This window comes from Lutjanus erythropterus, chromosome 3 (genome assembly GCF_056507025.1).
Source record: "Lutjanus erythropterus isolate fLutEry1 chromosome 3, fLutEry1.hap2, whole genome shotgun sequence".
Lineage (NCBI taxonomy): Eukaryota > Metazoa > Chordata > Actinopteri > Lutjaniformes > Lutjanidae > Lutjanus > Lutjanus erythropterus.
The window spans coordinates 41,216,845-41,240,826 of NC_139319.1; the positions used below are offsets into that span (position 1 = coordinate 41,216,845).

At 40.5% G+C, this 23,982-nt stretch overlaps 1 protein-coding gene across 1 annotated transcript; it reads left to right on the forward strand.

Annotated features, from left to right (window-relative positions):
- The first annotated feature begins 2,745 nt into the window (after positions 1-2,745).
- evpla (envoplakin a) lies at positions 2,746-23,352 on the forward strand. Its single transcript, XM_084716221.1, has 22 exons — positions 2,746-2,925; positions 10,996-11,095; positions 11,177-11,331; positions 11,736-11,859; positions 12,680-12,811; positions 12,971-13,012; positions 13,200-13,361; positions 13,455-13,562; positions 13,665-13,760; positions 13,930-14,040; positions 14,140-14,286; positions 14,392-14,546; positions 15,630-15,727; positions 15,892-16,064; positions 16,431-16,606; positions 16,780-16,918; positions 17,022-17,215; positions 18,391-18,541; positions 18,741-18,824; positions 19,076-19,183; positions 19,279-19,371; positions 19,519-23,352. The coding sequence occupies exons 1-22, from the start codon at positions 2,867-2,869 to the stop codon at positions 22,918-22,920; spliced, it is 6,009 nt and encodes a 2,002-aa protein (XP_084572347.1). The 5' UTR covers positions 2,746-2,866; the 3' UTR covers positions 22,921-23,352.
- The last annotated feature ends 630 nt before the right edge of the window (positions 23,353-23,982 follow it).

Genomic DNA, 23,982 nt, shown 5'->3' on the forward strand with positions numbered 1-23,982 from the left:
CCATGCTGTTCCCCTCTCTGCTGCATAGAAAGCTGCCCCGCTGCATTCCTCGCCATGATTTCCTATTGTTGATACGCCGCTGAGAGACGCCCTGATTCTGAATGACTGGCATGTCTGTAGATGCTGCACACGGGACTTTGAAATGTATGGAGCCGTCTTTAATCATTAACATCATGAAGCGTGCCTCTATATGAAGGTATTACGTAACAAACTTCCCTTGTGACCCACAGGTTGTGAGACACTTTTCCATTGTTGACTGTACACACTGTGTGTTTGAAGACGGGTGTGAAAGGGGACAGTTAAAATAAAACACAGTTATATATTCTCAGTTTTATGTTCATTCTTAAACTCTCAAAATGTCATGTTTCATGTTTGATTTTCTTCATCAACTGATGATGAAAACTGATGATGATCAACATGATTTTTGTAAATACATGCGTATTTATATATGTTGTAAAAGTTGGGACAGGAGCAACAACAAGACTGTGAAAGCTATGGAATGCATGTTCATGTTTGGATCATTCCACAGACAAACAGGTGAGCTGGTGACAGGTGAACAGGATCATGACTGGGTATTAAAGGGGCGTCCTGGAAAGACTCAGTCATTCACAAGCATGGATGGATGAAGTTCATCACTTTGTGAATGAGTTTAGGGGCAAATAGTCCAACAGTTAAAGAACAATGTTAGTGGACACAAAACAGCAGGAATTTAGATATTTCACCATCTACAATCCATAATATCATTAAAGATTCAGAGAATCCAGAGAAAGACTGAAAACCAACTCTGACTGTCTGTGACCTTTGTCTCTGTAGGATACTACATGATCTCAGGAACACTTTGGAAACCTGTTGTCAGTAAACACAGTTTGTCTCTGCATCTACAAATGTAAGTTAAGACTCTACCATGTAAAGAGAAAGACATATATCAACAACATCCAGAAACACTGCAGACTTCTCTGGACCTGAGCTCATCTGAGATGGACTGAAGCAAAGTGGAAAAGTGTGCTGTGGACTGATGAGTCCACATTTCACTAATCATGGACGTCATGTCCTCCAGGCTAAAGAGGAAAAGGACCATCCAGATTGTTACCAACACTGACTTCAAAAGACAGCAGCTGTGATGGTATGGAGGTGTGTTAGTGCCCATGGCATCATGGGTAACTGTCACATCTGTGAAGGCTCCATTAATACTGAAAGGTACATACAGGTTTTGGAGCAACATATGCTGCCATCCAGACGACGTCTTTTTCAGAGACGTCTCTGCTTATTTCAGCGAGACAATGCTGAGACACATTGTGGACGTGTTCCAACAATGTGTCTTCATAGTAAAAGAGTTCAGGTACTAGACTGACCTGCCTGCAGTCCAGACCTGTCTCCCATTGAAAATGTGTGGTGCGTTATGACAACAGAGACCCTGGACTGTTGAGGACCTGAAGCTGAAGAATTTCACTTTGACAACTTCAGTAGTTAGTGTCCTCAGTTCACAAACACTGACTGAGTGTTGTTAAAAGAAAGTGATGTATCACTGTGGTAAACATGATCCTGTCACAACAAAAAGTGTTGCAGGTATCACTTTCAGAATGAGTTCAAATTTACAAAAAAAACCCCAAAAAAATAAAACAATACAATTAAGTTTGAACATTAAATATCTTGTCTTTATACTAGATTCAGTTGAACATAGGTTGAAAAGTTTTTGCAAATCATTGCATTCTGTTTTTATTTACATTTTACACCATGTCCCAACTTTTTTTGGAATTGGGATTGTACTTAACAATTTTCCAAAATTCTTACACACTTTCATTAAGAGTTAGAATGAACATATGACTATTGCTGCACTGTCTTCACAAAATATGAACACAAAGAGATTTTTGATAAATCATCATCAGTAATGTGGATACAATAAATAAGTGGGTAAAAGCAAATAATAGAACAACTGATATATCATATCATAATGATGTCCAAAATCTAAAATTATATCTAATCTCATGTCACAATATCAATACTATATGGATTTATTACATGGTTTAGTTAAATACTTGATTGAGATTGGTCATTTACAACATTCTTAGAATTGTTTATTCTGTATATCAGACCATTGTTACAAAGATAGACACAGTTCTGATCATAGACTCAAGCAATAAAATAAATCCAAATCAGTAAAATTATTTTAAAATTAATATTTTGTGTCAAATTATTGTTTTGTGGGGTTTTTTTCTGCTACATAACCAGGTAACAAACAGGATCATGTACAGTGAGCAGGTCACTTTTGTGAATTAAAGACATGAATTCTATTTAAAATGAATATTCTGTCACATAAATGTGTGCCAAATATACATTTAATTCGCCTGACATGGAATCACTCACTACTTTACATCTTGATTTCTCCTGCCTGTGTTCTGTGTTTTGATCACTAGTGAATTTGACATTTGCATGAATAAAAAATGTTTTGTTCTCTCTGCTCCCTGCAGGAATTCAGTGTCCCTTCAGCCCCAGGAGTTATGCATCCCTGGTACTTCAAGAGACCCTGGTGCCTTTGAGAGATTTGAGTGTTTCAGGGCCCCAATGAAAGAGGAGAGCGGGAGAGGAGAGTGCAGGGAACAAGTCGGACCGGTCCTCCTCCTCCTCCTCCTCCTCTGCAAGGTGGATGTCTGGGCGGTGACACACCTGTTAACCTGTCTGGGAGGGGCTGCCACTGTGCTGACGTGCGTGTGTGTGTGTGTGTATGAGTGTGTTTGAGAGGAACCAAAGGGACAGTAGAGACAGAGTGGGAGCCACAGGGTGAGGAAGACAGAGACGAAGAAGGAGTAAGAGACAGAGAGTGAGAGATTTTCGTGGGATCTCTGCTTGACCCACCAGGACCTCCAAGATGTTTAAGAAAGGCACGACCAAGGAAAACACCCTCAAGGTGTCGGGCAAGATCAGCAAGTGAGTGTGTTTTTTCCCTGTGGATTTTATGAATGCGATGCATGTATGAGTGTATCTCGGTCATGTTCTCCCCCTCCTCCAGAGAACTGTGTCATGTTTCCTTTCTGTGCGTGCCGTTGTCCTCTTTCTCCCTGACTGTTGTGGTTCTCCTCCTGTTACACTGTGGCCGTGCTGAGAGAAAGTTTCTAATCAAAGTTTGCTCAGTGAATTTCGAGTGCTGAGGTACGTCAGAGTTAATCCTCGGGGATGGTTGAAGCTTAGTGAGGTGTTTTCCAGCCTGTTCGCAGGGCCCTGAGGTCAGGTTTACCTTGTAAACATGAGTGTGCTTCAACACAGCAGGTGGAACTGGTGAAAATGTGTTTAAGTCTTATCAGTTCTTTTCAATCTGCTTCTCAGGAACTCAAACCCTAAAAATGTGTCTTCCTGGGCCAGTTTTCCCCAAATCTGAACCAAGATTCAGACTTTTAATGGGCAGCAAAACAGTGTTGCTGATTACCATATTTCACCGTGAGAAAAAAAAACTATCCTATGAAGACTGAGTGAGTGATGCTTTCAGTGTCAGAAGATAAGGCTGTTCAGTGTCCATTCAGACTTAGCTGCTGCTTAAAATGTAGAAATATGTCTCACTAAGGCACATGTTTCAAAATATTACTTCAGTTTGGCAGCTGAAGGTAGTCGAATGTTTGCAGCTGATAAAGAAGATCAGAGGGCCACAGTTTTTAAAGAAAGCTTCATTTAATGGGTAACATGAAATGCTCCAATCGTTTTCATGCATCAGACTTAAAGGAGGATTTGTCCAAGCACCAGATAAAGATAGCTGATAAAGTTTTGTTCCCAGAAGGTCAAATACCAGTGTTTTGGGTTGGTGAAGCGTCCAGAGCACAGCAAAATAATGAGAAAATAAGGTTTTGTAGAGAGTCATAAGTGATGATTGAATCAGATGAATCTATACGTTGTTTTTTGAGGAAAATGTTGCATATCATGCCTTGAAAAAGACACAGACAGCAGGCACTGAATGATAATCCATTGTGTCAATCTTCAAAAGAACTCTGAGGTAAACTGATAAAGAGGGCTGATGATTTCACCTTGTCCTGCACTCATCTAAGTGATGTAAAGTGTTGAGGACAGGTTGCATTTGTGGTCATCCTTTTGATGTACTGACGTGGCTTTAAAATCCACTTTTAAACACACCGTATGAGACGGGACCACCAGTCATACCTGCCAACTCTGAGGCCTCAGAAACAGGGAGCACTCTGAAAATAAAGAGGGGGAGAAAACCTGAGTTTCACTGACTTTCCTGCTTTCTGCTGACTTTTAAAAAATGAAAATATCAATAATAAGTAATTAATAAGTACACATTTTTTGTAAACAGTTGACTGCATACAACCCATAAATGATAGTTATTAGCTGGAATACACAATGAGACTACAGCACTTAGCCTACAAGTCCAATTTTGGACTCAAATTTAATTACAATAACACAGAAAATGTTAATAAAGGTTTTCTGAGAATATAATCATTTTAGCCTGCTCTCAGAAAAAAACTGTGCCCCTTCCCTTTAGAACTTTCTGTAAGAAAAAAAAAAGGTGAAAGTGTTTTGTCCATAAATCAGCAGAAATATGTGAGAACTGTGATCCCAGGAGGGCAAAGGAGAATGGGAGTCTCCCGAGAAAACTGTGAGGGTTGGCAGATACGCCACCAGCATGTCAGAGAGAATCTGGAGCTGCCAAACTGATGGATAGTTTCCCCTCTTTGTCCCTGTCGGACGTCACAATGACAGGACGTGGTTTGACAGGCAGGTGGTGACCAGCCCCAGGTTTCACCCTGCCTCTCCTGCCCCGGACAAGCTGTCTCTCTGCTGAGGTGTGATGAGGGCCGGCCAGTCTGTTCTGCTCAGCTGGTTTCTGTCTCTCATGTGGGCGTTGGTTCCCAACTGTACTTTATGGTGTGACTCAGGACATCAACGGCTCAATGAAGACATTTCATCAACAAGTGAATTAATTGAGACAGTAAAGTAGTTAAGCAGCACTGCGACTTATCATTATTTTCATCATTGGTTAATTTTTTAGGTTATTTTTTCCAAATATTAGATTTATTGTGTGGTCTATAAACAGTTTCCCAGAGTCCAGACTCTTTTTGTCAGTCAAACATTGATAAACAGTCACTTAAAATGCTAGAAAACAGAGAAGAGCAGCAAATTCTCACATTACAGAAACTAAAATCAGCAAATATTTCACATTTTTACTTAATAAATGACTAAAGTGACCAATAGATAATCACAACGATTGGTAAGGTCTTCTTTAAAAAGTCAAATATGCCTCTAATAGGGTACATGTTTCAAAGTAGTACTTCAGCTTGGCATCTAAAGTAAAATGGCTGGTCACAACTTGATTAAGAAGAACTTTGTTCTTTGGTTTTTCAAGAAAAGCTTCATTTGGTGTCTGACATGTGAAATGTTTGTGTCCTTTTCATGCATTAAACTTAAATGGTGGAATCATTTTAATTTGACTTTGATGATTAGTCGACAATCACAATGTGTGTGTGTGTGTGTGTGTGTGTGTGTGTGTGTGTGTGTGTGTGTGTGTGTGTGTGTGTGTGTGTGTGTGTGAGTATGTGGGTGCTGATAAGTGTATGAGGGTGGCTGACGTGATGCTCCATGAGTGTGTGATCTGTCACTTACATCACAGCTCACATGGCTGGTGACACTGAGACTGAGGCTGATGACTGTCAGCATTCAGGGTCCGTTTCTTCGTCCTCTTAGTGGGACATTTGGACAGGACAGAGCTTTACTTAAACTTACATATTTAAATGAAATGAGCTCCAGCTTTGTGACTTGAAAGGTGTCACACACGGACCTGAACCTGCTGAGCAATAACTCCAAAAATCTGCAGCGTCACACAGCTCGGAGCTGCTTTCAGCCTCTTTTATCTTGAATTTAAAATACAATCCGTGAGCTGTGAGGACATTTGAGAGCTGTAATGAAATCAGGGAGTGTTTGTGGTACAAGTTTTGTCATCTTACAACCAACTCAAAAAATGCAGGCAAGCCCTTTGAAATTATGCGGGTTATCCAGTTATCCTACTTTCAAGTCAAATCAGCCATCGCTGCTGCCGCTGTGTCACTTTCCTGATATGTTCATAAATAAAATTCATATTGTTATGACATTTTTAAATCATTCCTTTTCTTTTTTTTATTTATTTATTTTAAACAGCGCAGTGTTTGGCACTTAGCTTGTTAAATACAAAAAAAATGATACATAACTGAAGTGCCACACTCGGTTTTTCTATTGTACTGTTTTCAAGTCAGGCATACAGTGCACTGTTTGTGAGGAGCTCAGACTGAAGGTGACACATGTGAGGTAATCTCACACAGTCCTGTCACACACTCTGCTCCCCTGATCAGAGGACACACACACACACACACACACACACATACACTTCACAGAGATCAGACATGTGTTGGTGTCACCTGTCATTCAGCTCTTTAAGATCATGATTAATGAGGAAAGATCTGCTTTTACTTGACAGCACAGATGAAGGAGACACACAAACATCTATCATTTATTCCACTCATGTCATCAACAGTCTTCAATCCCAGTCCATTACATTACATGTGAGAGGAATAAGTCAGCCTTAAATTCAATGTCAGTTTTTTGTTTTTGAAGTAGTGTCTTTTTAGTTTGGTTTACTGATAACACTCTACTATATTTATTGAAAAGGATATCTCATATCTGACTTTGTCAGGGACAGTCCAGGTCTTATTTTCATTGATGTCCTTTGTGGTTTCACAGTCCATCAATCTTTATCAAGAAGAGACAGACATTCAATGTCTGGCATGAAGATATATATAAAGAAAAATAAGAAGTAAAGAACGAGTAAACTGAATAAAATCAAAAAGTGACTGATTTTTTTAATCAGCTTTATTGGTCAATTATGTGTACATACACAAGGACATGGACATAACAGCTAAGAACAAGGACTACAGAGCAAAACAAATAAAAGGTAAAGAATAGACAGGAATGTTATGTATGTGAAAAAAGTCTAAGTCTCTATATATGTAAACATATATATAAAGGATCAATGACCAACAACAAAAATAAAAACTCTATTTACAAGTCACATGTTCTCAAGAAAAACAAAAGACAAACCAAAAACAACACACATCACAAAAGTCAATGAAGCACATCAAGAAAGGACAGGTGGTAACAGCCTTTAGTACACAGCTTTGTTAGGCACTTGATTCTGATTGGTCAGTTATGCCATTATAAAGTCTGTTCTGTTTCTGAATAACAGACTGTTGCTATGGACGCAGTTCAGTTCAGTTCAGACACTAGACAATAGATTCAGTTCAAATCAATTCAATATGCTTTATTGCCATGAATGTCTTGTGAACAATATTGCCAAAGTGTTAATAAATAGTAAAATAGTAAAATAAATAAATTCTTAAATTCAATAATGATAATAGAGAAAAAAGAAAAATAAGAAAGGAGGAAAGAATTAAAAATATGAAAATGTTCTTTTTAATTCTTTCTTTCTTTCATAAGTAGCTATAACAAGATAAATATACAAACAATATTCAGCTATTCAATAAAAAATATATATAATATAGCAGCAGATAATATGATCTCAGGGTGATGATATGATGTTGGGGGTAATGTGCAGTGAGCAGGTCATTATTTCACAATAATTAAGCTGCTTATAACCTATGAGGGAAAAATCAATCTCAATAATTTGTATAATAAATTGTATACTATATACACAAATTTTGTGTCAAATTTGAGACTGATTTTTCCTCCATAAGGTATAAGTAGTATAATGTACAGTAAGCTGATCATTATTGTGAAATAATGACCTGCTCTCTGTACATTATCCCTAACATAGATCATATTATCACCCTGCTTCATTAATCCAGGCTCTGCTGACACTAATGACTCCTTGTAATCAGCACAAATATTTCTTTGGCTGAAAAGCTAAGAAATAATTCTTTTGTGTACTGTGTGTGTGTGTGTGTGTGTGTGTGTGTGTGTGTGTGTGTGCGTGCGTGTGTGCATGTGTGCGCGCGCGTGTGTGTGTGTGTCAGTGTGTGCGGCACATACCTGTCCCTCCTGCTGAGTGAGCAGGAATAAGGAGACCATTGTGAGAGCGGCTGCAAAACCAGCTCGGGAGCACGTCTACATTCCTTGTGTCGCTCCATCATTAAAGGGCCTCAGCGTCAAACTGCAATTAGGTCGTTGTTGTAAATCTAAACTCGTGTGGCATTTGCTTGTTCAACTTTGTGACTTTGATACGTTTGTGAATTAACCAGCGAGCTTCTGGTTGGCTGACATTCTTGGGTTCAGTGTTTCACATCAGTGTTGTTCCAGAGGTTTAAGTGCATGAATGAAGTCTTCTCTGGTTGTAAAATCAGCCCTGTGGCACAGACTCTCAACAAGAAGAGCAAGAGTGCAACATGAAAAATTTCTGAATGATTTATGATTGTGTCAGTGGGCAAGTTTTGTCGTTTATATGTACAAAAATCTAAAAAGGAAAGATGGTTTCTTCCTTTATGCAGCTGTGACTTCACTCACTTTCCCAACTGATGTGTAACTGATTTCAGTGTAAATGCTGCATATTATGGGATGTTTCTCATATTTGAAGAGTATTACAGAAGAAAATATTAATGCCACTCCTGGTGTTAAAGAGCAACTTGCAGGTAAATTAAAGTGTTGTATATATACACAGCTATACAACCTGTGTGTGTTTGGAGACGTTGTACGTTTGGACACACAAGCATAAGAAATTCAACCTGCAAGTTTCTCTTTAAAGGATACATCTGTAATATATTTGCTATAGTAAATCATAAAATAACCATGATATGTCATCAGATATGAAGGAAACATTGTGAAATGTCATGGTGCCTTCCTTTGAAATTTCTATTCCAATCCATGACTTCACATTTCATTAATTAGAGTTCAGATTAATGCCAAATGTTTGCCAAATGAGTAAGTGTCTGTTTATGAGTTGTAAGAAGTTATTAGTACTCTTTAAGCAGATGTTTATGACTGTTAAATTGAGCAACATATTAATGGAGTTTGGCAGCGATGTGACAGGCATGAGACAGGTTATTTCAGAGCAGTGGGCTTTTGTTTTCAGAATAAGAGATTTAACTTTACATTGACAGACAACTGACAGTTATAAACAGCTGATCGACTTACAGTGGAGGACTCGTCCTCACTTGTTATTGTCAGTTTATGATGTTCCACATGTCTTGCACTCTTGCTGTGTTCCTGCAGCCTGCCTGAGCTTCCTCGACTATAACTGATTACAAACTCAAGATTTAACCACCACAGAACCTCTTATTATACTGCAGCACTATCATGTGTTATCTTCATTCATATCCTTCAAAATCTTTTCATTTCCGACCTCTTATTTAGTTTTACAGGTGTACTTCATCTCTAGTTGTCAGCAGGTAGAGTCTCCTCCTCTGTCTGAGGCATCACTTTATCTTTTTATCAGCTAAACCCTGAGTGGCATCGACAGAGAGCAGCACAATGAGAATGACAGAGGGAGTGACGGTCACAGCCGCTGTGGAATGGTTAGCATGTAGGGAACGCTCCTGGGTGGCAACAGGCCTTGAGACAGTATGTGATTTGTCAGCTTGTGTTTGATCTTGATAAAACACAAATCTGCCAGATACAAGAGAAGAATAAATAAATAAAGAATAAAAAGGGAAACTGCCTCGGTGCACATTTTGATATTGGAGATGATCATAAAATATGTTTTGTTTTTCAACTGGCTCGTATAAAAATCTGCTGATGTGAAGTTTGTCCAGAAATAGACACCAGTGTTTCTTTCTTTTGGTCTTGAAAATGTTTTTCTCATGGTATGAGAAACTTTTCTCCAACTGACATGCCAGCGGTTTGGGCATTTCTTACATAAACATAAAATGTAGGACCCCCAAAACTTAAATATGTGTCATTGGATTTTTAAAGGTCCAGTGTGTAAGATTAAAAGGGATCTATTGGTAGAGCGAGTGGGTTCTCTTTCTACAGTAGCTTACAACGGCTTTTCATGTTTCTTTGTATATGTCGTGGTGCCCAGAGGTTCTCCTGTGTGCTTGGAAGGGGAGGGTGAGGTTAGCAGTATTCAGTAGGTCGTAATCTATAGCTTTACCGTTAGATGCTACCAAATACACTGGTCCTTTAAAGGGACAGTTCACCCTCCGAATCAAAAAAAAAACATATTTTCTTTTTGGCCAGTAGTGTTCTTTATTCATCTTTACAGTTCTGATGTGAGTTACAGAGTTTTGGAGATTTCAGCCATAGAGATGTCTGCCTTCTCTCCAATATAATGGGACTAAATGGCACTAAGCTTGTGGTGCTCAAAGCATCAAAAAAATAAATTTGAAAAACTTGATAGTAGTGTCCCTTTCCAAAAATCATGACCTGGTTGCTGAAATAATCAACAGAACTTGATGTTTAAGCAGTTTAACATAGTAACTACTTTCTTTTTGCAGTGGAATCTGCTGGAACTACTTTTTTCTATAAAAAAAAGAAATAGCATGTCTTTTGAGTGACAGAATCTTGATTTTTGGAAAGGGACACTGGTTTTGAATATTTCTAATGTATTGTTGGTGCTTTGAGTACCACAAGCTGAGTCCCATTTAGTTTATACTGGAGAGAATATGAATGGATAATGGATAAACAACAGTACAGACCAGGGAAAGAATATGTATTTTGGATTTGGGGGATTCTGAACTGCTCCTTTAAAGAACCACTGTATTTAGTGGGATCTAGTGGTGAGGTTGTATATTAGTGTCTTTACACTTTCAACAGTTTGTCAAATTCATAAAGAAAATGTTTCCTTATTTGGTTTCATCACAGTCTTTAAGCTGTGTGTCTACCTGATGACATCTAGAGCATGACCAATTAGATTTTTCTAGAAGACAAAACCTCTAAGGGTGAGTGTTGGTCCTCAGATTCAGAGGATTTGAGACTTTGAGAGGGATTTGAGAGATATTTGAGTGAGGGAGACTGAGCTGACTGTCAATAATCATCTGTCAATGATCCATGACCTCTCTCCTCACCCTGCAGGAACCAGGCCAGCACCTTGGCCTCGCTGATCGCCCAGATGCAAACGAATGCTGACCAGGTGGAGAAAGACATCCTCCGGTCAGAGGAGCTGCTGGCTGTGGTGAGAACACACACAAACACACACTAATGCACTCGTGATACTTTGAAGGAGATCACCCTAACTGTGGTCTGTTTCCACCAGGATTATGAAAATGACAAGAAGGAGCTGCCCTTCCAGCATCAGGATGAGATATCAGTCAAGCTGGGTGCTGCTGAGGACCTGCTCAAGGAACTGTTCATTGATGTTGACAAAGCCAAGAAGCTCAAGCACCCACAGGCCAAAGAGATCGAGAGCGAGTGAGCTTGCACACAATAAATACCTCACAAAAGAATTACAGAAAAAGTTTTCATCAAGTGTTCTTTGTACTATAATATAAAATGGTCCTTAGTTACCTAGAACCCTCTGGGTGCGTTCTTGTTAAAACCTTTGAAATATAAAAGGTTTCTCAGTAGAACCCTCTCTGTGAGTTATAGATAAAATCTTTGAATCATAAAAGGGTTCTTGGTAGAACCCCTTGGGAGGGCTCTGGATAAAACCTCTGGAATACATAAAGGGTTCTCTGTAACCCTTTTTGCAATTTTTGATTATTTCACAATATCCTGGTTGTATTACATAGTCTGCATCAATCTGTGTTATTATCACACCTTGAGTCTCTTTAAACACAAAGTTGTTTTTTTTCTTTGCCCTCTGGTCACTCCAGCGTCATCCACCTTCACGAGCGCTGGTTGAAGGACTGCACCGTCTACAGAGATATCTACGAGCAGATCGATGATGTGTCACGGATGCCCAGAATTGACTGGGGGCCTGTTTTCAACCAGAAGCAAGTAAGTAAAATAAAACTGTCTGAACATTTGTGCAGGTCTGCTGGAAACTAATTCAATGAAAAGACCAAAACCAGCAGCAGTTCTACTGTCATATATTGTCTGTATCACCAAAGCCTGAAAAATCTTATTCCTCTGTGTCATAGAGCTCCATAGTTGTCCAAAAACAATTAGAAACACATTAATTATATTCACTCATAGTTAGCCACACAATGGACTGGGTGACATGTCCCTTCATTAACATAAACTGTAGTTCATTTTGACGCAATCCTGCAGTCACTCTGCTGCAGCTGTAAATACTTGTTCACATACTAAATGTGTATTGATCCGCCATTGGAAATAATCCCCAACAAATGCAATAGAAAGCTACTGAGCCTTTTTTTTTAATGAAACTTGATATTTCTTACATTTCCTGAGGTATTGACTAAATATTTTCTGCCTGATGACATTTAGATCATGACCAATTAGATTTTTCTAGAAGACAAAACCTCTAAGGGTGAGTGTTGGTCACCCTTAGAGGTATTGAGAGATGAAGTTTTTTTAATGGAATTATTTGACAATAAGAAAAACACCAGTCTAATCCTTTAAACTTGTTGCAACACAATAATACATCAAATTCTCCTCCTGCTGTACATGCAGTTCAGACCTGTTGCTTTCCTACAAACACACTGTGCATGTTTTCATCCAATAAACAGTGTTTTACAGACTCACTACCCTGTAATAAATACATTAACCAGAGCTGAGTGAATTCAAAAACACAGCTGAGTGTGTATCTTGTCTCTACACATGATTAACTGAGCTCCTGTGGTGTGTGTGCTCTCAGAAAGAGGTGAACGTGGAGGACTACGGCCCCACCATGGCTGACCTGGAGAAGCAGATCGCTGCTCACAACATCCTGCACAAAGAGATCGAGGCGTACAACTCACAGCTCTGCGTCAGCTCTGCAGGCAGCAAGGTGAACAAGCACATGGAGAGACACTGACAGGACACTCTGCATGTCTTCACTGAAACACTGTGCGCTCACAGCAGCTGATCAAGTCTGTCTGTGTCCTGCTTCTTTAATCTTAATGCAACGCTGGCAGCTTATGAGGTGTGTCACTATTTTGTCTTTTAGGAGAAATACACAGAGCTGAAGAAACAGTACAACAACCTGCTGGTGAGTCGACTTGTTCACATGTGATAGCACATCATTTATTTTATGAGGAAAAGCTTTAATCACACTGTAAAACATCATACAGGAATTTAGTGGAATTAAGTAATCTTTTTCTGTTAACTTAAATGGATTTATTAATTTATTTATTTAATCTTCAGGTTCAATTCTGATTTATTTAAATTCTCCTCAGGACAACTCCAAGTGGCGTCGCCACTACCTGAACAGCCTGTACGAGTACATGCAGGCCGGCAACAAAGAACTGGCCTTCCTGGGAGAAGAACAGGATAAAATCAAAAAGCAGGACTGGAGTGACCGCATGGTGGACCCACCTGACGTCCGCAGGCAGTATGAGGTCAGGACTGATGAGTCATCACTGTGAGATGATTTGTTCTATACTTGATAACAAAACCTGTAAGTAACCCCACTATGATTTGATCTCCATCAGAACTTCAAGAACAACAGCCTGCTGGCTCATGAGAGCGAGGTGAACAAACTGCAGGAGGAAGGAGACAGACTGATTGAAATGAAGCACCCTGCCAGTGCCACAATACAGGTACCTGTCATTACCCAGAGAGCACTGCTTTCAACAGCTTTGAAAGTTACAGATTTCAAACTCAGAATGCCATTTACATCCATTTAAATGTTACATTTCCAGGCTCAGAGAGATGCTGTACGGAATGAGTGGCAGAAATTCCTCAATCTGTGCATCTGTCAAGAGACACACCTGGACAATGTGGAGGAATACAAAAGGGTAAATATGGGACAGCAGCATACACCATAATTTGTCATCATCACAATCTGCATTTGAGTCAAATATGTGTGAAAACATTTTCATGCACTGAACGCATCTCCCTGCAGGATGAGAGACATCCAAGTTGTATACAAAAAAAAAGTTAAACAGTTTTTGTGCCATTTTCCAGTACCAAATGGAGACGGAGCAACTGTCAGAGACACTGACCAAACTCAACAACAGTCTGGACCCAAAGTCCATCAGCAAGAAGAGCAACTCAGAGACGCTGCTGCAGCTCGAGGTACAGCACAGCATTTATAATAGATGTGGATTTGTGTCTATGTACCATGAAATGAGTCTTTTCTAGGTCATCTTTTCATCTGTGTCTGTTTCCCACCAGGCGGAGGAGAAGGCTGTACAGAACAGTGAACAGCTGCTGGCAGACCTGAGGAGACGCAGCACCACCATCAGTCCTCTCAAACTACGACGCAACAACCCCAACAGACCCATCACAGTGGAGTCCCTGTGTGACTGGGAGACAGACAAGGTGGAGATTTCTTAACCTCATATGTTGTGAGGCGTTCAGGGGACAAAGAAAAGGCTGAGATGTCTAAATGTTTGGGCATGTGTTTTGTTTCTGATTATCATGTAGGCTTCTGTGTCCAGAGGGGAGAAGGTCACCCTGAAGTCAAACTCAGACCCCAAGAACTGGAGCGTCACCTCCACCGACGGAGCAACAAACACCTTCCCAGGAGTTTGCTTCCAGATCCCTCCACCTGATCCAGAGGCCATCGACAAAGTGGACCTGTGAGTCATGCAAAGCTGGATTACAGTTTTTCTCAATCGTTTTGGCTCGTTTCTTTGAGTTAGTCTTAAAGGTAGACTCAGGAGGATTTTTCCGAGCTGTTTGTAAATGCATCGGGACGTCGAATACCAACGTTTCAGGTTGGTGAAACATTATGAGCACAGGAAAACAAGGAGAAAAAAATAAGGAAACCCAGGCAGAGGGCAGGGTCTGTACCGATACAGCCACTACCACACACTTCTAGTGGGTAATAAGTGAATATCGAATGGAGTCTATACAAAATATAGACTTATATCTTTAACATGTTTTAAACTGTAAGAGCAACTGTCACAACTGTTTCATGTCTGCAAAAAAAAATAACTAAACTAAAATAAAACAAAATAAAATAAAATAAAATAAAATAAATAAATAAATTGAGAAAATTCTAAATTTTAAGGCAAATTACTTGGTAGGTTAAAAAATGTTTGTGCCCAACTCAAAGTTTTGAAAATGTTTCACAAATTGTTTTACTGCGATATTTTACTTTTGCTTCTTTAGATAAACTTGACGTTTTAGAAATCCCCCAGAAAATGCATTTAAAAAATGAACAAATAGAATAAAAAAAAAAACTCATTGAAGTGAAAGTGAATCATGTTAATAATTTAATATTTTCAGTTGATTTTCAAGCACCCAAATAAAGCAAAGTTCCCAAAAATGTGCATTTCAAACATTGTTCACAGTGAGCTGTGAACCTGATTTTGCACTATGTGGGTGCTTGAAAATGAAATTGTTGAAACTGAAAATTTTGTATTATTAAGCCCTGTTCACTTGAGGTGGTCTATAACTCAAAGATTCAGGTTTATCTAAAGAAGCAGACTAAATTATCTCGACAAAACATTATTAGTTAGTAAAACTTTTTCAGAACTTAAGAGTCTGAGTTGGACTTAAAGCTCAGATCTATTAAGGAAAGTTGCCTTGACATTTTGAGTGTTTTACAGTTAAGAATATGTCAGTAATGCTGTTCCTATTCCTGCCTCTCTCTCTCTCTCTCTCTCTCTCTCTCTCTCTCTCCCTCTCTCTCTCTCTCTCTGTCCATGCTTCATTAGTCTGGGTGGTGAACTGGCAGACATCAAGAAGAGAAGAGCTGCTCTGGCAGCATCCCTGAAGAATCACAAATCAGAAGTCTCCAGACCCCAACAATCAGGTCACTGTCTATACATTAAACCCTCAAATAACCTAATCATATGCCATCATTGGTTCTAAAAATCATTCTAATTATTCCCAAGCAGCTGCACAAATAGTTTTACCTTTTCACTTTCAGGCTACAATCAGATTAGGCAATCATCACTGTCCTGTTTCTTCATTCAGCCCCAGTGTCCTCTGCTGCACTGGATCCCAAAGCAGCAGCCCTGGCTCAGCAGCTGGACAAGCTGGACGAGGACCTGGCCAGCACTGAGGAGAGCATGCTGAGCCGCCTGAGAGCCCCGCTGAACCGCAGCGACCCGGCTGGAGATCTGGCCAAGAGGCTGCGGGAACAAGAGGTGAGACTTAAAAACAAGACCTCAAAGCCGGTAACTGTGTCATTCATTTCATCTGTGTTCACTGGAGAGGAGACTGTTCCTGTTTCACGTTCCTGCATCGATTCCTCCAGTCAGTCCTTCAGATCCAGGGGATTCAGGGAAGCACTGAAAATGTTTTCAATGTGCATTATAAGATGCTGGTTACTTGTTATGATGAGAATTTGAGAATAAAAAAGACGTTCAGAACAGCCGATGTGACACTTTTGCCAATTCCTCCTTAATGTAGGATGGGTCAAATGCAGAGAGCATGTTTCACTGTACGTTGTACTTGTGTAACTGTGTATCTGCCGAATAAACTTTATTACCTTTTACACTCGCCTCTTGCAGGAAGCTGCCAGGGCTCTGAAGGCTCTGGAGCAGCAGAAGCAGGCAGCTCAGGCGGACCTGCAGCCCCTGCTGGCCAAAGACCCCAGCAGTGCTTCCTCTGCACTGCCACTCAAACTGAGTGCTGCCAACAACAAGCATGACAGCATTGCAGCACTTGCTGACCTCTACACCAAGAAGTAAGAGCATGTATTGTTTGGGAGTGACACGGTGGAAGGTTTTGTCTTTGCAAGCATTCAGACCTGTCATATTTTTAAAGGTGTAAGTCAGTCTGTCTAACTCATGCTCTACTACTGAACTCAATCATTGCAATACAATTAACATACATAATTATTTGTGTATATAATTTCAGAGCAAATGCATCTCTCAACCTGGAGAATCAGATTAAGAAGGTAGATGGCCTCGTCTCTGGCTTTGAGAAAAAGCTGAGTGAAGATGGTCCAATCCCTGATTCACCAAATGCAATCCAGGCCCGTGCTGATGAAATTCAGGTGAGGAAATCTGCAATTTCCACATCCTGTTAAAATATTACCACTTCCACATCACAGAAATTCCATGGATATTAAAATTGCATGTCTCCTTCACTGCATTCAGTACCAGCGAAAGGCTGTGGTAGCAGCTCAGGACGACATGAAGAAGCTAAGCCAGGACCTGGAAACCACAGAGCAGCTGTGCAGCTCTCTGCAGCAGGGCTACCAGGAGTACTGCACTGACATCCAGCGGCAGAGAGCAGAGGTCAAGCAGCTGCAGACGCGCTACGGAAACGTGGCCAACCAGCTGAATGAGAGGTGAGAGTCAGACTGCAACTGTCAAGTCAGAGAGCCAGACCAGTAGGTTACTTAGTAGGTTTTACCCACAGAGATATGTATTAATCAATTCCATTAGTTCAGTGTGGGTCATTTAATCCACTATAAGACTGGTTCCAAACCTGGGGGTCAGGTCCGCCAAAAGAGTCACAAGATAAATCTGAGGGGACACAAAACAATTAAAAAGACTAGAAAGTGTGATTTTTTTTTCTAATAATCCTGCTAATCTTCTCCTTTGTTTTGTGCTCAGCCATATAGAGCTAAGTTAATATAAGCTAAGTTAAACTTAGATAAACTAAGACTGATGAAAAAAGTAGAATAACAATGAAAATATACAGAAATGACATAAAATAAATAAGCATATGTATGCAAACTATATAGACCTTTTACTTACACAGATAAACGGATAATTGTACAGGATAAATGCACACATTGTGTGTAGTATTATATATTAACAGTAAAAAGTAATATTGTCTTTTAAAATGGATAATGGCACAGAAATACAAGCAGCAATGGATAGTTTCATAGTGTTCATATAAAATCTAATTATACAGCGTGTTGCATAGGATAATAACATGTTACACATTATTTCTGGTGATTTTTTTCTTTTGTTTTGTTTTGTGTTAAATTAATATCATACTAGAAATTAATTATATTTTTAGTAGAAAAGCAAGTATTTCCGGTAATTCTATTGCAGAAATAAAGTAGTTCCAACATCAAACTACTCACATCAACAAGGTCTGTGAATTATTTTGAGTAATCAGATCATGATTTCTTCAAAGAGACACTGGTTTTGAACTGTTCAGATGTATTTTTGGTGCTTCAGTTTGGCCATTTAGTGCCATTATAATGGAGAGAAGGCAGATCTGTCTACGGGCTGATATCTCCCAAACTCTGCAACTCACACCAAATAAATCTACATGGATAAACAGCACTACAGGCCAAGGGAAAAATATGTACTTTTGATTTTGGGGTGATCTATCCCTTTAAGCTAATTACACCTGTGACATAAATAGATTTTAAGGCAAGCCATGAAAGAAAACAAAAACTGAGCTAATCACCAGCTCTTTTCATTTCAAAGTACATTGATGAAGAGCTTTAACAAAGTCAGGTTTTTTTTTTTTTAACATATCTATCATATTGGTGAATTTTCTCAGAGAGAACATCTTACAAGAAGCTGCAACAAAGAACCAGGAGTACCAGAGCACATACAAATCCCTCAACTCCTTCCTGGACAACCTGCCGACAAACCAGATGAACTCCAATGATGATCTGTCTCAGGTTGCAACGCAGCAGAGATCCCAAGAGGTGAGACTGTCTCCAGACCAGTGTCATGTGAAGAATAGTTGAGGGTGCTTCATCTTTTTTTCTCTGAACAACCAGAGCATCCACTTCTCTCTTAATCTCTTTGTCTGTCAGTGATTTATTTTAACATATGTTTTGCCCTATGTAAATCTGAAAAAATGCCATTATTAAATGGTATTAACAAGATGTCTTTTCACCGCAGAGGGTGATGGATGACCTGAAGAGGAAAGGTGATGACATGGACAGAATGGCTGACCTGTCTCAAAATCTGCAGAATCTACTTAATGTAAGAATAATTGGATTACAATATGAAATATTGTATTGAGATTGTGTTGGTGATTCAAGACATTCTATAAAAAAAAAAAAGTATTAAATCCCTAATGTTACCATCAGAGATGACATAATTTTATATCCTTACCCATGGTTTTTCACTAGAAAATTTTCTTTGCAAATAGTCCACAAATTGGAACCCAGGCATGCTTGATTAATGAATGAATGATTACAGCAAACATTGCCTACTTCTTTACATCTGAGCAGGAATACGAAGCCAACGTTGACAAATACAACAGTACACTTGAGGAGGATGGAGCCACAGTTGCAAAGAAACCTCGTGTGCTCACACTGGCTGATACGATTCAGAAAGAGGTATCATTTAAAGTCCAATATTTGTGCATGCATAACACCCATTTGTTAAAAAGTCAAGATGGCTGATGTTTTGCTGTGTCTCTTGCTTATTACAGGAAAAGGATCTGGTCAACCGTTTCACTGAAGCAACGGCTGAAAACACACAACGCCAAAAACAGATGGACTTGGCTAAGAATCTCATTTTACAAGTAAGAAACAAAGTTGTGAATTAAGAAAAAAGTTTGTCATCCTTTATATGACATCTTCACTACAAAATATGTTCTCCATAAAATGAATTAAATCTACGCCACAAAACATGCCACTTGAAAACTTACTGTCATTCATTCCTGCTGCAGAATGAAGAGAAAGTCCAAATGGTGGCACAACAACAAGTGCAGCTTGAAAGCCAACAAAGGAATGCTTTGGAGTTAAATGGCCTGTTCAAAGAGCTGGAGGAAGAGAAGGAGAGAACGACTCATGCCCAGACAGACCTGAGAACCTTTAAAGATAGGCTGGACTCACTGAGGAGTCGCAGAGGAGTGGAGCGTGTTGAGGAGAAAGAAGTAGTTCAATACTACCGTGATCCAAAACTGGAGAATGATTTGGCTGATCTGCAGAATAAACTGCATGAAGAATCCATGAGGCGTAGCACCATCCACACTGAGGTTGAAGTCTTTAACAAGAAAATCACTGTCCTGGAGGACACCCTCAAAAGCACTCCACCCAAACTGGTGACCAGAGAAGTGACAGAGTTTGAAAGAGATCCTCAGCTGGACATAGATGCTGCTAAGATTAGAGATGAAATAGCAAGAATGAAAGACGAAATCCGAGTGAAAGATGGGGAGCAGATTCAGATGAAGACAGAAGTCTCAATTCTCCAGCAGAAGAAGCCACCCATCAAAGAGAGAGTGGTTAAGAAGGAAGTGGTGAAAGTGGAAAAGAGCCCACAGATGTTGCAAGCAGTGCGAACATTTGAGGTGGAAATTTCTGATGAGAACAACAAGAGCAAGTTGCTCAATGATGAAATCTTCCAGACCAGGAGCCAGATTAATGCCCTTGAGAGAGACATTCCTAACATCCAGCCTAAGATCGTCACTAAGGAAGTGAAAAAGGTTGAGCAAGACCCTGAACTCATCACTGAATCTAAGAAAATTCGACAAAGCCTGGAGGAAGAGAGGATTGAAAACAACTCTTTGTCCAGAGAGGTGATGGATCTTCAGAGCCGCTTCCGAGAAGCTCAATTCTGGAAGCCAAGAGTCGAGGTGAAAGAAATTGTTAATGAGATCTACCGGATTGACCCAAACACAGAAGTGGAGATAATGAAACTAAGGAAAGACATACAAGACTGCAGCAGGCAGCGTTCTGACCTGGAGAGGGAGATCACCCATGTCACGTCTGATGTGGATATCCTTCGTTCTGAGAAGCCCAAGGTAGAGCTGAAGGAAGTTCTCCAAGAGGTGGTTAAGGAGGAAAGAAGCCCTGAAAATGAGAGAGAGATCCAGAGGCTAAATGATCAGGTGAACCATTTACACACCTCTTACAACTCCCTCCTTGACAGGGTGAGGCTGCTCAAGAAAGACAGAGATGAGTGGAAGGCTGAAAAGTCCAAGGTGGAGACCAAACTTGTCACCAGAGAAGTCATCAAGTATGAACCTGATCCTTTGTTGGAGAAAGAAGCAGACCGCTTGAGACGAGATGTACGGGAGGAGGCACAGCTGCGGCGCAATCTTGAAGAGATGGTGTTTGATCTGCAAAACAAATACATCCTTTTGGAGAGGCAGAAGCCTGAGGAGAAAGTGGTTGTGCAGGAGATTGTACGTTTACAGAAGGACCCACGGTTGTTGGTAGAGCATGAGAAACTCAGCAGGAACCTTGATGATGAAGTAAAGAACCGACGTCAACTAGAGCTAGAGCTGCAGCAGCAGAGAACAAAGCTGGAAGATAAACTGAGGATCATCAGAGAGAGTGATGAGCGCCAAAAGAGGATTCAAGCTGAGTCTGAACTCAGAGAGATCCGACTGCGCATCACACAGCTGGAGAATGCCCCACCTCCCGTTGAGGAAAGTATTATTGTGGAGGAGGTACTGAAGGTTGAAAGAGATCCAAAATTGGAGATGAAGTCAAACGGTCTTCGGTCAGATATGGACAAGCAAACCAGCGACATCCTGCGTCTCCAGAGAGAGATCCGTAGCATCACTCTAAAGCTTGAGATTCTACAGAAGGAGAAATCTGGTGAGAAGACGGTGTACAAAGAGGTTGTCCGTGTTGAGAAAGACCAGGCTGTTGAAGCAGAGAGGGATCGCCTGAGGGAGCAGGTGACTCAGCAAAAGTTTGCCAGACAGGACCTGGAAGATGAAATCAGACGCATCAGTGATAAAATCAACCACCTGATGGGCAGCAAGTCTAGCTCTTCAAGAGAGGAGACTACCCTCAATCTGAACAGAGATGCTTTACAGAGGGAGAGGGACAACCTCACTCGGGAGCTCAGGACACTTGAAGCCAAGAGACATGACACCAGCCTGTCTTTCCAGCAGCAGAGCAGGCTAATGAGTGAAAGATCACAGATGAGCAGGCAGAAGAGCCTTAAGATGGAGTCTGATGTCCAGCGACTGGAAAGGGAGATCCTAGATGAAAAAGACAAAATCCATCTGCGAGACAGCACCATCCGGGAACTTCTGCTGAACCTGCAGAAAGAGGATCAAGCAGAGACAAGGACCAAAGAGACTAATGTTTCAACCAAAATCACCATTCTGGATCCAGACACAGGCAAAGACATGTCACCCTATGATGCCTACATGCAAGGCCTGATTGATCGTTCACAGTACATTCATCTGCAGGAGCTGGAGTGTGACTGGGAAGAGATTACTTCCATAGGGCCTGATGGGGAAACATCAGTACTGCAGGATCGCAAGAGTGGAAAGCAGTACTCTATCAAAAATGCTCTGAAAGAGGGCAGGGTGACAGAGTATCAGCTGCAACAGTACAAACAAGGCAAACTTCCCATCTCAGAATTTGCTCTGCTGGTTGCGGGTGACAGTAAGAAGCAACCACAGTTCAACTCAATCATCCCAAAGACCACCACAACAGTGAAATCAGCCCCCTCAGACATCTCTAGAGCTACAGAAATCTACCCAGTTGCTGGAATAATGGATACAAACACTGACACCTGCTATGCAATACCCAGTGCTGCCCGGCGCAAACTAATTGATGCTGCCACTGCCCAAAAACTTCTGGAGGCTCAGGCATCAACGGGTGGCATCATTGACATCAACAACAAAGAGAGATACACAGTTCACAGGGCAGCAACCAAAGGCCTCATTGAGGACAGTCATGTACAGAGGCTACTCAATGCACAAAAGGCCTTCACTGGTGTTGAAGACCCTGTGACCAGAGAGCGTTTGTCTGTGGGAGAAGCTGCTCAGAAAGGCTGGATGCCAAAGGAAACTGCCACTCGCTATATGGAGGCACAGCACCTGACAGGAGGGCTGGTTGATCCCAACACTGGCCGCAGAGTAAGCATCATGGACGCAATTGCATCCAAAATGATTGACAGCACAATGCTGAGAGAGCTGCAGGCTGAGACAACCTACATTAAGGATATTACAGACCCGATCACAAAGGAGAAGATCAACTACAAACAAGCTCTGGAGCGCTGTAAGACAGACCCTGTGTCAGGCTTGCCAATGCTGCCCGCCTCCTCCAAAGAGTCTGGGTACATTCCAACGTACAACTCTACATCAAAATATGCAAAATTCTAGAGGTGTTTACAACATATGTATTCGGAGTAATATGGTTAAAATGTACTATTAGATTATGGGAAATCCATATTAAATCCATACATTAATTACAATGTGTATTTTGACTCAGGAAAGTCTTCTACTGCAAAGTTGTCTGTCTAGCCAAAATGATTGCTGCTGAGTTGCTTTTGTTTACCAGACATGTGATGTGGGCAGATGTTTTTTTTTTTTTTTCTTTTGATTTAATTTAAAAACAGAGAATATAAATGCATTTTATCTTTGATATTACTGTGTTATTAGGGATACTGGGACATGGTGCAATGCTATTTACCAAGATTGATTTGACTCTGTATTACTCGTGGGCTATCCTTGACATTGTTCACTTTAAACTCAATCTTGTTTGATACTTTATGAAAAAACAAATATCAATAAATTTAAATTATAATGGCTAAAGAGCATGGACTCCGTCACTTTGACTGCTGTGTAGTCTTTCTAATAAAACACATATGCAGGTACAATGGACAGTTTTTTAACATTTACTTTCAAGAATAATACCTTAAAATGTAGTAGATCTTCAATTTTAAGAACCCAGTTAAAACTCAGGGTCACTTTTACCACAGCTTCCCATTTTATGCAGCTGTCAGGTAGTACAAGTGTGTCAGGACTGTTGTGGAATTTGCCTCACTTGCCTCACTAGCTCTAAGATTGTTCCCTGAGTCTCTCTTTATACGGGTGACAATGCAGTCGTGAAGGGTCCAGTCATAGGTCATCTAACCTGAACAGGCACACTAGTAGTTGGTCACTCTGCACAACTACAGTCCACAGCTGCACAAGTATGAGAGTAGTGCATCCCCCAGATACTTTCTCCTGAGGTCCCAAGGTTATGGCTTATCGGGCAGACAGACTGTCTCCACATTCTCTAGCAGGGCACAATACATGAGCAAGGCCGACAGATACAGTGATTTAGAGCAAAGAGGTGCATAGCTTCTTGTTTTGCACTTATGCCCAATAGAATTTGTGTACACATAGATAGACACATCAGGCCCATACATGGTGGCGTGTCAAATTCCAGCGAATGTCAGG